The sequence below is a fragment of the Pelodiscus sinensis genome, chromosome 2 (assembly GCF_049634645.1).
Source record: "Pelodiscus sinensis isolate JC-2024 chromosome 2, ASM4963464v1, whole genome shotgun sequence".
NCBI classification, from domain to species: Eukaryota; Metazoa; Chordata; order Testudines; family Trionychidae; genus Pelodiscus; species Pelodiscus sinensis.
The window spans coordinates 81,102,530-81,117,897 of record NC_134712.1 but is presented as its reverse complement, the minus strand read 5'-3'; the positions used below and the strand labels follow the sequence as shown (position 1 = coordinate 81,117,897).

The following is a 15,368-nucleotide window of genomic DNA, read 5'->3' as shown; positions in this document are numbered from 1 at the left end:
ATGTATGCATCATGCATATTTCCTAACTATCACACACTGATGTCAGTGAAACAGCTCTTGTGATCTGCTGGTGCTCGCTACACAATCGAGAAATAACCCTTTTTGGTTTCTGTACTTTTTGACAAGGTGGTCTGGTATGAAGAAAGAGATCTATCACCGCACCACAGCTAAGGAACCCCATTGTGACAAACCCATCTTCTATATCCTGCACATTTCCCAGAGACACTATCCTTCCTAGCAGAAGGGTATTGATTGCCCTGACTACATGGATCACAGCAGCCCCCACTGTAGATTTACCCACTCTGAACTGATTCCTGACTGACCAGTTGAGAAACAAGTGTCAGAGCAGGTCTCATTTCAGAGTAGGAGAAAGCAATTAACAAGGTTTCATGAAAGTGGCTGTAGGCTTGTGAAGGTTTTGCAGCCATTGGTTATCATCCCATAGCTGCATAAATCTATGTGGTCCCACCAATATGTGGTTTCCTGGTCCAGAATCAGCACTGAACCATATCAACATACCCAACCACTGCCAACATATGATAACAATGGATTAATGTAGGGACTGTGTGGATAGCCTCTTCACATTCTTCCTTGAGCAGGCATCTTGTGGACAGGCACTGGACAAACTACAGAATAACATGTGAGGTGTTTGCAAAGGTTGTCACAGCAGTGTGTAACCAGGTGGGGTCCATGCTTGCTGTGCTATGGTGTCTGCTCAGATAACCAGGGGAAAAAGTCCAAAAAATAATTGTTTGCCATTGCTTTCAAGAAGGGAAAGAGGAAGGAGGTAAGTGCATCATGGGACGCTGACAATGTATACCAAGAACCACCTGCAAACAAGGTTTCTGGGAACCTAACCCAGAATTCAAATGGGCATTAGGAACTATGGAATGGCTACCTACAGTGCAGCCCTGTAAGAGCCGATATTAGCTGTGGCTGTGGCAGTAGGGACACACTCCATTGATCACATGACATGCACCTTCAACTTTATAAAATTAGGTCCAACATAGTGAGGTTGACTTCTCATTTCATAGTATAGACATACTCTTAGTAAAGGACTATACTCTTAGTAAAGAGCTATATGGTAGAGGTGGCATTGAAGTTGCAATTACAATAAAATATCAAAATGTCTGGACTATTACTAATATATTACATTTGCTTGATGAAACAAAATAGGCCCATTCCATACTTTTTTATGAAAGCAAGTGTCACAGCAGAAGCCTGCACTAGTATGCAAAGAATGTAGCCTACCTTACAATGAACTATGAGTTTTGGTTGTGCAGTTATATTTTCTGCTTCATCCAACACTTCAACCTGAAAGGGGAAAGATGTCCCATTTTCAATCTTCAGAATTTCAGAATCAGGTTTCACTTTCAATTGATGAGGAGGGCCTGTAAAAACACACAATTTTATAGTAGAGTTTACACTTCAGAATTTTACAAGGTATTGTACTCTAGTTCCTCTGTACAACTAACATAATTGACAAACAAACTGCCAGGGTAACTCTGGCAACAAACAGTCTAGCACAATTCACATTCGTTAATCTTTCCTTAGAATGTTAGTATTGAAATAAGCAGGGAGTTCTGTCCTTGCATACACATTGTTTACTATCTCCTGAATAAGCGACGAGGAGTCCTGTGGCACCTTATAGACTAACTGAAGTGTAGGAGCATAAGCTTTCGTGGGCAAAGACCCACTTCGTCAGATGCATATAGTGGAAATTTCCAGAGGCAGGAATAAATATGCATTCCAGGATCATGCTGGAGATGACCAGGTAGATCCAATCAAGGAGGATGAGGCCCACTTCTAGCAGCTGATCTGGAGGTGTGAATTCCAAGAGAGCAGAAGCTGCTTTTGTAGTTAGCAAGCCATTCACAGTCTTTGTTTAATCCAGAGTTGATTGTGTCAAACTTAAAGATGAACTGTAGCTCAGGAGTTTCTCTTTGAAGTCTGGTCCTGAAGTTTTTTTGCTGCAGGATGGCTACTTTTAGATCTGCAATTGTGTGTCCAGGAAGATTGAAGTGTTCCCCTACAGGTTTTTGTATGTTGCCATTCCTAATATCAGATTTGTGTCCATTGATTCTTTTACGTAGGGACTGTCCTGTTTGGCCGATGTATATAGCAGTGGGGCATTGTTGGCACATGATGGCATATATTACGTTGGTGGATGTGCAGGAGAATGTACCAGTGACAGTATGGCTGATCTGGTTAGGTCCTGTGATGGTGTTGCTGGTGTATATATGTGGGCAGAGTTGGCACCGAGGTTTGTTGCAAGGATTGGTTCCTGAGTTCGAGTTATTATGGTGCGGTGTGTAGTTGCTGGTGAGAATATGCTTAAGGTTGGCGGGTTGTCTGTGGGCAAGGACCGGCCTACCTCCCAAGGCCTGTGAAAGCGAGGGATCATTGTCCAGGATGGGTTGGAGATCACTAATGATGCGTTGGAGAGGTTTTAACTGGGGACTGTAGGTGATGGCCAGTGGTGTTCTGTTGGTTTCTTTCTTGGGCTTGTCCCGTAGCAGGAGGCTTCTGGGTACACGTCTGGCTCTGTCAATCTGTCTCCTCACTTCCTCGTGTGGGTATCGCAGTTTACAGATTGACAGAGCCAGACGTGTACCACCCCTGCTCACTACTGGTGCAGATAAGCACAAATAAATGTAATCAATCATGCTTAAAAGGTAATCAAATCATGTAATATACCACCTTTACAATCCATACACAGAGAAAATAAATAAAAACAGAAAATCATGTTATGTGGAGGGCAGAGTGAGATCTCTTGAAATAGACTTTCTACTTTAAAAAGGTAAAAAAATGTCTATGTTGTCAATTATAATTCTGAAAGTTAATGTTGTATCCTTAAAGAAAACTGCAAGTTATTAGGTTTACAACCAGTGGCATATTTCAAAGTCTTTCTAGACTAAATAAGAGAGTAAATAATTTTGGTCAATTTTCAGAAACATTTTGCAAAGAATCTCTGTTTTTGTTTATTAGTTGTTTACATTAATTGCTACCCTATGATTACTCAGAATATTAAACCCTGAATGAAAGATCCATTCATTTAGAAAAAAATGTAAAAAGGGAAAGGGAACCAAGTAATCAGTTATGATTTCTCACCTGAGCTAAGAACTATACATTTCCAACCCAAGTATCTAAATCTAAATTTTTATCATCAAGTGAGGAAAGGCCTATTAAGTGATACTATTTTGGAGAGAGAAAGACAATGACAACTTTTGAAGATGACTTAAATTTAAAACAGATATAAAAAGCTTTACCCAGAGTTTGCTGATCTATCCCTTACAGAGAGTCTCTGTATTGTTGATAAGGGTGAAAAGCTCAGTGAAGGAAAACATCCAAATGGAGCAGAGAGAAACCATCCCATAGTTGGGACCTTTTAGATGATGTTGTGGTATCCTCTTGCACTGAGGATACCTCTCCAGGGGAGGGATCTCCACTTATTAAGAAAAGACAGGTGTTAGTAACGGGGGAGTCAATCATTAGAAACATATGTTTGTGATGACAGGGAGAACCGCATGGTGACTTGCCTGCCTGGTGCAGATCTCTTGAGACATCTCGAGAGACTTATGTTTATGCTCGGGAGGAGCCAGTGATCATGGTATATGTAGGTACTAATGACATAAGGAAAAAATAGGAGAGATGTCCTGAAGACCAAATTTAGACTGCTGGAAAGAGACTCAAATCCAGGACCTCAATGATAGCATTCTTTGAAATGCTTCCAGTTCCAAAAGCAGGGCTAGACAGAGAGGTAAAAGCACAGGGTTTCAATGCATGGATGAGACAGTGGTATAGGGAGGAGGGGTTTAGATTTATTAGGAACTGGGGAGCCTATACAGGAAGGATGGGCTTCACCTAAACCAAAATAGAACCAGATTGCCAGCATTTAAAATTAAAAAGGTTGTAAAGCGTTTTTTTAAAGTAAGGGCTGCGGGGAAGCAGACGTGCAAAGGAGCACATAGATTGGACTGAGATATCCCTTAGGGGAGGATCTCTATTAATAGAGATTCTCTATGTCCTAGCAAAGAGGAGAGGATGGAAGATAAGATATGGGTAAGATCAGATGAGAAACAGTCAAATGAAAGATTCCCATTCAATTACATCGGGCAAATGGCAGACAGCTAAATAGTGACAAGCTTTTAAAGTGGTTATAAACAAGTGTTAGAAGTCTAAATAATAAGATGGATGAACTAGAGTGTCTTGTATTTAAGGAGAATACTGATATAATAGGCATCACAGAAACTTGGTGGAATCAGGATAATATACGAAACTCAGTAATACCAGGGTATAAATACAAGGTTGTGCTAGTGGTGGATTGGCAATATACGTGAAAGAAAGCATAGAATCAAATAAACAAAAATCTTAAATGAATCAAACTGTTCTATAGAATCTTTATGGATTATAATTCCATGCTCTAATAATATGAATTTAGCAATAGGGATATATTACCAACCACAGGACAGTGATAATGACTATGAAATGCTAAATAGAGATTAGAGAGATTACATGAATAAAAAAAGTCAATAATAATGGGGAATTTAAACTAACCCCATATTGACTGTGTACACATCACCTCAGGATGGGATACAGAGATAAAGTTTCTTGACACCTTAAGTGACTACATCTTGGAACAGGTGGCCTGGAACCCACAAGAGAAGAGGCAATTCTTGATTTAGTCCTAAGTGGAGCACAGGATCTGGTCCAAGAGGTGACTATAGCTGGACTGCTAGGAAACAGTGACCATAATATAATTAAATGTAACATCCCTGTGGTGGAGAAAAAAAACCCCACAGCAGCCCAACACTGTGGTATTTAAATTTCAGAAAGGGGAATGACACAAAAATGAGGTTAAACAGAAATTTAAAAATTGCCAAAAGTAAAATCCCTTCAAGCTGCACCGAAACTTTTCAAAAACACCATAATAGAGGATCGGCTTAAATGTATACCCCATATTAAACAACATAGCAAGAGAACCAAAATAATGCCACCATGCCTTAACAACCAAGTAAAAGAAGCAGTGATATAAAAATGGATTGTTTAAAAAGTGAAAGTTAAATCCTAATGAAGAAAATAGAAAGGAGCATAAATTGTGTCAAGTGAAGTGTAAAAATGCAGCTAGGAAGAGCAAAAAAAGAATCTGAAGAACACCTACCTAAAAATTCAAGAAGTAATAGCACATTTTTTTAAAAGTACATCAGAAGCAGGAAGCATGCTAAACAACCAATGGGGCCACTGGACGATCAAGATGCTCTGAGAGCACTCAGGCACAATAAGGTCAAAATTAATTATTTTAATCAGTCTTTAGGGTTGAAGATGTTAAGGAGATTCTCAAACCAGTGCCATTCTTTTTAGGTGAAAAAAATCTGAGGAACTGTCCTAAATTTAAATGTCAAAGGAGGTTTTGGAACAAGTTGATACGCTTAACATTAACAAGTCAACAGGACCAGATGATATTCACCCTGAAGTTCTGAAAGAACTCAAATGTGAAATTGTGGAACTAACAACTATGGTTTCTAATTTATCCTTAAAATCAGCTTCTGAACCAAATGATGGGAATATAGCTAATGTGACAAATTTTTAAAAAGGGCACTAGAGGTTATCCTGGCAATTACAGACTGGTAAGTCTGACTTCAGTACTGGGCAAACTGGTTAAAACTAGTAAACAACAGAATTGTTAGAATTGTCAGACACATCGATGAACAAAATTTGGAGAAAAGTCAACATGGTTTTTGTAAAGGGAAATCATGCCTCACTAATCTACTAGAATTCTTTGACGGAGTCAAAAAGCATGTGGACAAGGGGGAAATCCAGTTGATACAGTGTACTTAGATGTCCAAAAAGCCTTTGAAAAGGTCCTTCACTGAAGGCTCTTAACCAAAGTAATCGGTAATGGGATCAGAGGGAAAGGCCTCTTATGGATTGATAACTGGTTAAAACATAAAAGACAAAAAGGTAGAAATAAATGGTAAAGTCTGTACTGGGACCAATTCTATTTGACATAACTCTGTCAAAAAAAGGCGTTATTGGTCGTATAATGAGGTTTACCGCTGTCAACAAAACTGCTGCATTCTGTCAACAGAACTCGGCGGCAGTGTAGACGCAGATATAGTTTTGTCAACAAAAGTCCACTTTTGTCAGCAAAACCCTGTAGTCTAGACACACCCATAGAGAGGAATCCTCTGTCACCGAGCTCCAAACTAGCAAATGAAATTCAGATATCTATGCAAAGATTGCAAAGTCCATGGTGAAGAAAGAATATGCCAGGGTCACCCAGCAGTGCAGAGTGAAAATAAAGGAGCTGAGGAAGTCTTACTAAAAGGCAAAGGAGGCAAACAGACATTCCTGAGCATTACCACAAACATGCCGCTTTTACAAGCGGCTGCATTTGATCTTGGGGTGGACCTGACCAGTTTCAGAACCCAGACTGTGGAATCTTCCAAAGAAAATCCTCAGAGCAGCATGGAGGACAGCATAGTGGTGGTGGAGAATGTTCAGGAGGCAACTAGCAAGAGCCAAGAACTTTTTATTACCTTCAAGACAATCTCCTCCTCCCAGAACATTTCACAGTCGAGCACAGATCCTAGGAATTGCATTTTTACTTGCTACAAGCTGGTTAAGGTAATTGGGGGTGATGTGCGGCAAGCTTTGTGCCTACACAATGTGGAGAGGGGGAGGGGTTGAACAGCTTGTTAACGTATCTGGAGATGGAAGGGGAATCCTCCCTGCAAATCTTCATGAAGCCCTCGGAGGAACTCTTTGATCCTTCTCACATGGTTTCTGGGAAGGCCTACCTTATTCCGTCCTCCATGGTATTTTACTTTCCTACGCCCAGCTACCAGTAAGCGGTCTGGGATCATTGAAGCATAAGGCCTAGATTTATGGCCACATCCAGTCAGTATCAGCTCCCTAGCACTCTGATTCAGAGAAGACCGATATCTCGCATGGAAGCCTGGTTGAAGGAGGGAAACCTAACAGCTGTTGCCCCCACTGTTAACATCCATTTATCCATCTCCATCTCCAGTGAAGCATGGCTTCAGCCTCTGGCACCCTCTTCCTGCCTTCTGCCCGGGAAGTGAGGTGCAGTGGACAAAAGGAGGGAAGCCGTGGGAGCTGCTGCTTGTCCCCTCTCCCGCCCAAAGGATTGTGCCCTGGCAGGTCCCTTACAATGCTTGCCTCAAAACCGTGCAAGTCCAGATGTTCCTTTGAGAACTCTGTTGTGTATCTGTGTACAGTGGCTGCTTTAAAGTATAACTTTGGCCTTGCACAGAACACATCTCCACTGTCTTTAGAGAGACCTCTGCTTTATGTTAACAAATTAGGTTTTAGGCTCCACAATGTATCTCCTGTAATGTGTGCCCTTGTAACTTTTTGTTACAGTGGAAATAGTAGGGAGTTTTCTGTGTACTCCTTTGGCTCCACTAGCTGTCTGTCTCACACAAATCTGGAGGCAAAAATGGACAAGGGAAGACACGTTAAAAGAGCAAATGCTATCTGCCCACTTGGACAGGGAGTGCTCACAAATGAGTGGAGGAATATGCTACTGGAGGAGATGAGAGCAGAGCGTTAGGAAAGGAGAACATGCGGGGAACTGCAAGTGAAGTACTAAGAGAATGTCTTGTTGATCCTGACATCTGTGATGTGGTCTTCCAAGATGTGTATCTGGAGAGGCTCCCTCCCACCCTTTGCAGAACTAATATCCCTACTTATGCAGGTCCGTATCCTCCTCCCTAGGGACCCGAGGACATGGTGAGGGACCTTAAGGGCATCCTCACACTCAACCTCCAAGGTGTTGTGAAACAAAAGGCTGCCATCCTCGTATTTCTGATTTCGGCACCCCACCACATGAGGTTGTCACTACGGAGTCCTTTTCTGTCCCTGCAGTATTCAATTTAAAAAAAAACTCACATTATTTCTGAACAACAGCCTCTTTATTGCTTGTATTCCAGTGGTGTGGGGCAGGAGGATCACATGCAAACACATTGAATGCAAGGACACCTCAGCCGAGGGGGGGGCCTGGGCAGCGGGGCACCCCAGGCGCACCTGGGCTGTCCCACTGCCGGCGTCCTCAGAGGCTTTGCTCCCCGTCTCCCTGGTCTGCTGGTCTCCAGCAGACCAGGGAGACCGGGAGCAAAGCCGCGGAGGACCCAGGCGGCGGGACCGCGGTGCGTCTCGGTCCGCCGCCCGTGTCTTCCTGGTCTGCTGGGGTGGGAGGGGTGCAGCTAGTACGCTCCCCCCTCCCCCCCCCCGCCCAGCAGACTAGGCTTTTCTCCAGACGCCTGTGGCAAAGCAGCTAGGGTGCTGCCGGTTGGTCCCGCAGCGCCGCTCTGGGCGCTACTGGTCCAACCCAGCAGCACCCCAGCTGCTCTGGTCCTGATTCAGCCGCTGCTGGTCAGTTTCAGCAGCGGCTGAATCAGGACGCCTGGGGCAGAGCAGATGGGGTGCTGCTGGGTTGGTCCAGTAGTGCCGAGGAGCGGCGCTACTGGAGCAACCCAGCAGCACCCCAGCTGCTCTGCCCCAGGCGTCCTGATTTAGCCGCTGCTGAAACTGACCAGCGCTGACTACAGGAAGCCCGATGCAGAGTTGCTCTGCCCCAGGCTTCCTGGAATCAGCTGCTGATCAGTTTCAGCAGCAGCTGACTTGGGGACGCTTGGGGTTCTTAAGTTGATTCTGTATGTAAGTCAGAACTGGCGGTCAGTTTCAGCAGCGGCTGAATCTGGACGCTGGTTCCGACTTACATACAGATTCAACTTAAGAACAAACCTACAGTCCCTATCTTGTACGTAACCCGGGGACTGCCTGTATATTGAATATAAGGCTGCATCAACTTAAAGAATAAAAAAGTTACCTCACCTACAATGTTTCTGAGAAACTCATTACTGTTCATGCCAAAAAATTCCACATATTCATTCAGTCCAGTGCATCCACAAAAGGATTTGGAAATATGATGGAGTACTACTTATGCCACTTAGTCTTTAAGAGGAAGGAATGCATGATGCTAAAAGTCAGCAACTACTACAGGATGCACACTTTGAATTTGAGATGCTATATCCATAAAACCCCCAGCTAAGATTTCAGAGTCTGGGTCAGTAAGAAACTGAATGAAAAGTTTGAAATGTGTTCAGTGACCTGCCTAAAAAGGGAGCAAAAAAGGTAGACCGGAGGGCAGCTGAAAGCTCCAGAGGATTAAGAGGAAATAAAAATGCTAAATAATTGTGCTGAGTTAGAAAAAAATGTGATAAGAAAAAGATTAAAATAAAACAAAACGCATTTCAGTCAGACAGGTGATTTCCAACCACGATAAGAAAAGTTAGAAGTAGGAATGCGAAGCCAATGTTTTCCATATAGAGGAAGCATCATAAAGTTTAGTTTCCAGGCTTCACTTGCTGGTAATAAGAGACAAAGCCTGCTACCTGGACTGATATAATATGGAGGGTAATAGAGACATTACATAGAAATAAATATTTTTCTACATCTCATTAGGTATCGTGTCTTCTTGGGTGGAAGTACAATTCAAAAAACACGTTATGATATTTTTCAACATGTAATCACAAATATTTCAAAATACTTACCAGGCAGCAATCTTATTTTCAAGATTTGAGAGTCTTCTTTCAAACCAGGAAGAATAACCTTCAGATTGAAATTCTATCGAAAAGAACATTGTAAGGATTAACATGAACAAACAGATCAGACTTGTTTACATATATTTTCATATCCTACAAATACATATTTTGGACTTTCATTCATATTTTTGTGAAATTTCAAAGGTTTAAACGAATTTTCTGTATTAAGTTGCAGACTAGATTATCAGTTTTTTGATGTTACTGCCTCCAAATATCTCTATTCTTGTAGCTGCATATCAACCCCATGAACCCAGTAGGGATGTAAATGGGCAACTGTTTAACCTGTTATCTTACTGGGTGATGTTTATCAATAACCAGTTAACTGGTGCCTGGCTGGACTGGAATAGCCTCATACTCATGCCACAAGCAGGAGTCTGTTCCAGCCTGGCCAGGCTCACTGGACCAACCAATGCCCAGTTTACTCAGTTAACATTTCAGGTTATGTCTAGACTACATGCCTCTGGCGACAGAGTCAATGAAGTGGGGATTTAAATATCCCCCACTTTATTAGAATAAAAATGGCCACCGCGCTATGCCGGCTCAGCTGTTTGTCGGTGCAAACCAGCAGTCAAGACGGGGATAGGTCGGCAAGGAAAGCCTTTGCCAACCAATCCTGTAAACCTCGTTGCCATCCATCTCCACCCTATGACAAACAGAGGCTGGGGATACCATTCTTTACCCATACTGGCTTATAGTCATTTATGGACTTAACCTCCAAGAATTTATCTAGTTCTCTTTTAAACCCTGTTATAGTCCTAGCCTTCACAGCCTCCTCAGGCAAGGAGGTCCACAGATTGACTATGTGCTGTGTGAAGAAGAGCTTCCTTTTATTTGTTTTAAACCTGCTGCCCATTAATTTCATTTGGTGGCCCTAGTTCTTATATTATAGGAACAAGTAAATAACTTTTCCTTATTCGCTTTCTCCACACCACTTGTGATTTTATATACCTCTATCATATCCCCCTTTAGTCTCCTCTTTTCCAAGCTGAAAAGTCGCAGCCTCTTTATTGGGGGTTACGTTTTCCCAATGTGCATTACTTTACATTTATCCACATTAAATTTCATTTGCCATTTTGTTGCCCAGTCACTTAGTTTGGTGAGATCTTTTTGAGGTTCTTCACAGTCTGCTTTGGTCTTAACTACCTTGAGCAGTTTAGTATCGTCTGGAGACTTTGCCACCTCACTGTTTACCCCTTTTTCCAGATCATTTATGAATATGTTGAATAGGATTGGTCCTAGGACAATACCTTTGGAGAACACCACTAGTTACCCCTCTCCATTCTGAAAATTTACCATTTACATCTAACTTGTATCTCCCATGCTGCAGATTGGATACACAGAACAATTTATCATCCTTTTTTTAACTGACTTACATATATCTGAAGACTTTATCAGGTGTTCATTCTTGAGAAAAGAATGAAAATGTCATTTTTTTTTAAACTTTACCTCAGTGATCAGATTTACTACAGATTTTAACATTTCTATTGCTCTACTCTGGAATATCTCCAATTTGTCCACATCTTTTCTAAAGTGGTGCCAAGAATTGGACATAGTATTGCAGCTAAGGTCTCACCAGTCCCATACAGAGCAGGAGAACTCTCTCCTGCATCTAACTGCTATTTTTCAGAATATTAGACTTTTTCGCAAAAGCACCACATTAACTTACTCAATTTGTGACTGAATATATCACTTGGGGTATGTCTACACTACTGCACTAATTCAAACTAACAATTCGAATTAGTTAATGATCAGAGGTTTGGAACAGGTCTCATATGAAGAGAGGCTAAAGAGACTGGGACTTTTCAGCTTAGAAAAGAGGAGACTGAGGGGGGATATAATAGAGGTCTATAAAAGCATGAGTGGTGCAGAGAGGGTGCATAAAGAAAAGTTCTTCATTAGTTCCCATAACAGAAGGACTAGAGGACACCAAAGGAAAGGAATGGGTAGCAGGCTTCAAACTAACAACAGAAAGTTCTTCACAAAGCAAATAATCAACATGTGGATCTCCTTGCCGCAGGAGGCTATGAAGGCTAGAACTGTAACAGAGTTTAAAGTGAAGTTAGATAAAGTCAGGGAGGTTGGGTCCATGGAGTGGTATTAGCCGGGGGGGGGGGGGGGAGTAGGAATGGTGTCCCTGGCCTCTGTTTGTGGAAGGCTGGAGATGGATGGCACGAGACAAATGGCTTGGTCATTGTCTTTGGTCCATCCCCTCCAGGGTAACTGGTGTTGGCCTCTGTCGGGAGACAGGCTACTGGGCTAGATAGACCATTGGTCTGACCTAGTACGGCCATTCTTATGTTCTTATATTCTAAGCTCAGGGTCAGGGGTCTTACTGGACCACCTTGATTTTCATGCAAACCTGCTCCTGGGTTTGCATGTGGCCTTTGGTGGTCAGGCTGGCAGCTATCCTGCCCTAGACGGCCACTTTCCTGTGCCTAATGCGGAGGTCATGGACGTTGGAGGCCTCCCCCCAAACCTGGATGAGGTCCACGATCTCTGCACTAGACCAGGTGGGCACCCGCCTCTTGCGGTCCCGGGCAGGCTCTTGGGAGCCGCCAGCCTGGTCCCGGGAAGAGGGCGAGGGCTGGGTGGCAGCGGATGGCTGGCTCATACCGTGCCAGGTGCAGGGTCTGCTGGCTGGGTGCTGGCAGGCTTGCACCTAGCACGGGCACCGTAGCCAGACCATACCCTTTAAGGGCTCCGGGGCTGGGAGGGGGGCAGACGAGTTTCCCTGGTTGTGCCCAGAGTGGCCACCAGGGCAAGCTGGGAAGGGCTAGCCTCCCACTAGTTCAAATTAAGTGGCTACACAGCCCTTAATTCGAACTACTTAATTCGAACTAGGCTTTAGTCCTCGTAGAATGAGGTTTACCTAGTTCGAATTAAGCGCTCCACTAGTTCGAATTAAGTTTGAACTAGCGGTTTGCCTGTGTAGCGCCTATGAAAGTTAATTCGAACTAATGGCTGTTAGTTCGGATTAACTTGGTAGTGTAGACATACCCTTAGATCTTTCTCAGCACTACTACGCCCCAACTAGTTTCTCCCCGTTTTGTATGTGTGCACTTGATTCTTCTTGCCTAACCAAAGTTTTTGTCTTCATTGACATTTATCTTGTTGATTTTGAACCAGTTTTAGGACCTTTTCAATTCTAATTCAATCTTCCAAAAAGCATATAAACCCTCCCACGTTGGTGTCATCTTCAAATTTTATTGGCCTACTCTTCATGCCATTATCCAAGGCATTAATCAAAATAATTACCAGTACCAGAACAAGACTGACTCCCGTGGGACCCTGCTAAATATGCTTTTCCTAGTTTGATATCCAACCACTGATAACTAGGCACAGTCTTTCAACCAACTTTATAGCAATTTCATCTAGACCACATTTCCCTAGTCTGTGCATGAGAATGTCAAGCATGACTGAGCCAAAGTAATTACTAAACCTCCCCCCACACACAAAAAAAACAAAAAACCCAAACGATATCACTTAGTATGATGTGTCATCCATAAGGCTAGGAATCCTGATAAAGGAGATTAGACTGGTTTGGCACAATTTGTTCTTGATAAATCCATGCTTGTCTATTCCCTATGACCCTCTACATGCTTACAAACTGATTGTTTAATAATTAGTTCCACTATCTTTTCAGATATCGAAGTAAAGCTGACCTGGCTTAATACCCAAATCCTCTTGGTTCTCCCCTTTTCAAGATGGGCATTATATTCTCCAGTCTTCTAGGACAGTGGTGGGCAATAGTTTCTGAAGAGGGTCCAATTCACAAATTTTTCAAATGGTTGCAGGTTGCCCCGGACAGAAGGGGCAAAGCCAGGAGACTTCCCATGCTTCCCCAACCACAGACCCTGATTAGCCTGGGGGCAGGGGAGCACGTAAAGTCTAGAGGCAGCAGCATGGACTGGCAGGCGGAGCCAGGGGCACGCAGCACCTAGAGGGAACTACCAACTGTTCAAAACAGCTGGAAGTTCTCTTTGGGCACCAGGGGGCAGGAGGCAAAGACTTTACAGGGCAGCAGCCCTGTCTGAGGGGGGGGTCCAAGCTCTCCACAGAAAGAGGCTGCTCCACAGCAACAGTCTCTGTCTGTGGGAGGAGAGGTCTGAGCTCCCCAGGCTTGCTGCAGACTGAGGCTGCTTCATAGGATGCGGAGCAGCTTCTGTTTGCGGGAAGAAGCCGCTTCACAGCAGCCACCCTCATCTCCCTCTTCCCGGCTCCCACCAGCTCCTGCCTGCCCCCCACGTGCTGCCTCTCCAACACAGGGAGTTGGCTTGAAAGCTGGCTCCCCGCACACATTGGTTCCAGCCTGCCCCCCACACCCTCCATGCTGCTGCCTCTCTATCAGTGGCAGCAAGGGGGTGAGGGAATGCATGCAGTCAACAAGATTAACCAATAAACTCAGGCTTATAGGTTAATCGTGTGGTTACTGACACTGACATCCCTAACTCAGATAGTCTTGTTATCATGCCTGAGTCCTTCTAAGACCCCTTCTTCTCTTACTTTCCATCTATGCTTTTTCTTTTGCCTTCAAACATGCTCTTAGAATCAGCTTCAGTATCTTGAAAATAATCTTCACCTATTCCCATCTGTCATTTTGTCTCCTTTCAGCACCCATCTTCTGTTATTTTAAAATCTTAGAGTGTGCCATCTTCTTGCTCTGCTTCTTATCCTCCACCTGTCTCCTTGATCCCCTAAAATCTGGTTTTGTCCCTCTCTCCATTCCACTAAAATCACACTGAACTATGTCACTAACTACCTCACTGCTAAACCAAAATATTGATTATTCTTCTTTACAGTTACCTGTTCGATGCGTGCTACACTGAACCACAATATTCTCTCTCCTATTTCCCTATTACTATTATCTAGGCTTTTCTCCACCTTGCAGACTCAGTCCTTCAATATTTCCTGTTTCTCTTTCCTGGGTTCCCTCCTCCTCTTCCATTCTAGAGAGACTATCACAGAGAGTAACCATTGCCAGGATAGTCTCTCTACTCCCAAGTTATGCCTCTCCCATACAATATCCTTTCTAACTACCTCTGCCAAGTATCCTAGCTCTTTTATCATCTCAAACTATTTTGAATAAAGTGAAGTTTTCCTCCTAACCACCTTGTATGCCTCCTGCACTTTGCTTTTCTCTCTCACCACTGTCAACTACACTATCCAACTTATCTCCTAGATTCATTAGTACAATGAAATGTATTTTATCATCCTCTCGCTCCTCCTTTCTCCTCCATTCTGGCCCATTAGGTATTGTCACCACTTCTGAGAATCATAAACCATCCTTTCTTCATTTGCACAGCTAAAACATGTGTATTTATTTTGTCATCTCTAGTTCTCTCACAATTTATCCTAACTAGCCACTGCAAGAGTAGTTTTCTTCTACTGCTATGCTTATATCACATTCTTGTAATGCTGTGTTCTTACAGTGGCTTCTTGTTTTACTAGACCAAACTGAAGTTTCTCAGGTCATCTTCTAGATCCTCCAATAATCTTGCCATAATCTACATGTCTGCTGTTATTTTTCCATACTCACTACTTTCTTCTCTCCCTACATTCCTTCCAACTCTGTTACCATATTTCCCTTCTGCTCCTCCCTTGCTTTTAGCTTTCTACCTTCACATACTGAACCCCCTAAGAGTGAAACTCCCTGTTTTCAAAGACCAAGTATGTGTCCTCTCTCTCCTCCTTCAAACGTCTCCCTCAGAACAATTCTTCCAGAAATCATGACTACCATCC

General features: G+C 43.2%; 1 protein-coding gene across 3 annotated transcripts in view; it reads right to left on the bottom strand.

Annotated features, from left to right (window-relative positions):
• Positions 1-15,368, bottom strand: part of SMCHD1 (structural maintenance of chromosomes flexible hinge domain containing 1) — a 202,347-nt gene that overhangs the window by 122,120 nt on the left and 64,859 nt on the right. For all 3 annotated transcript variants that reach the window (XR_012901535.1, XM_075920926.1, XM_075920925.1), the window contains exons 22-23: positions 9,579-9,651; positions 1,252-1,391 (exon numbers count right to left, since the gene is read on the bottom strand). Coding sequence is in view for 2 of the 3 variants with exons in the window: in XM_075920926.1 (XP_075777041.1) it covers positions 1,252-1,391; positions 9,579-9,651 (213 nt within the window). In the remaining variant the exon portion in view is untranslated. The remainder of the gene's footprint in view (positions 1-1,251; positions 1,392-9,578; positions 9,652-15,368) is intronic.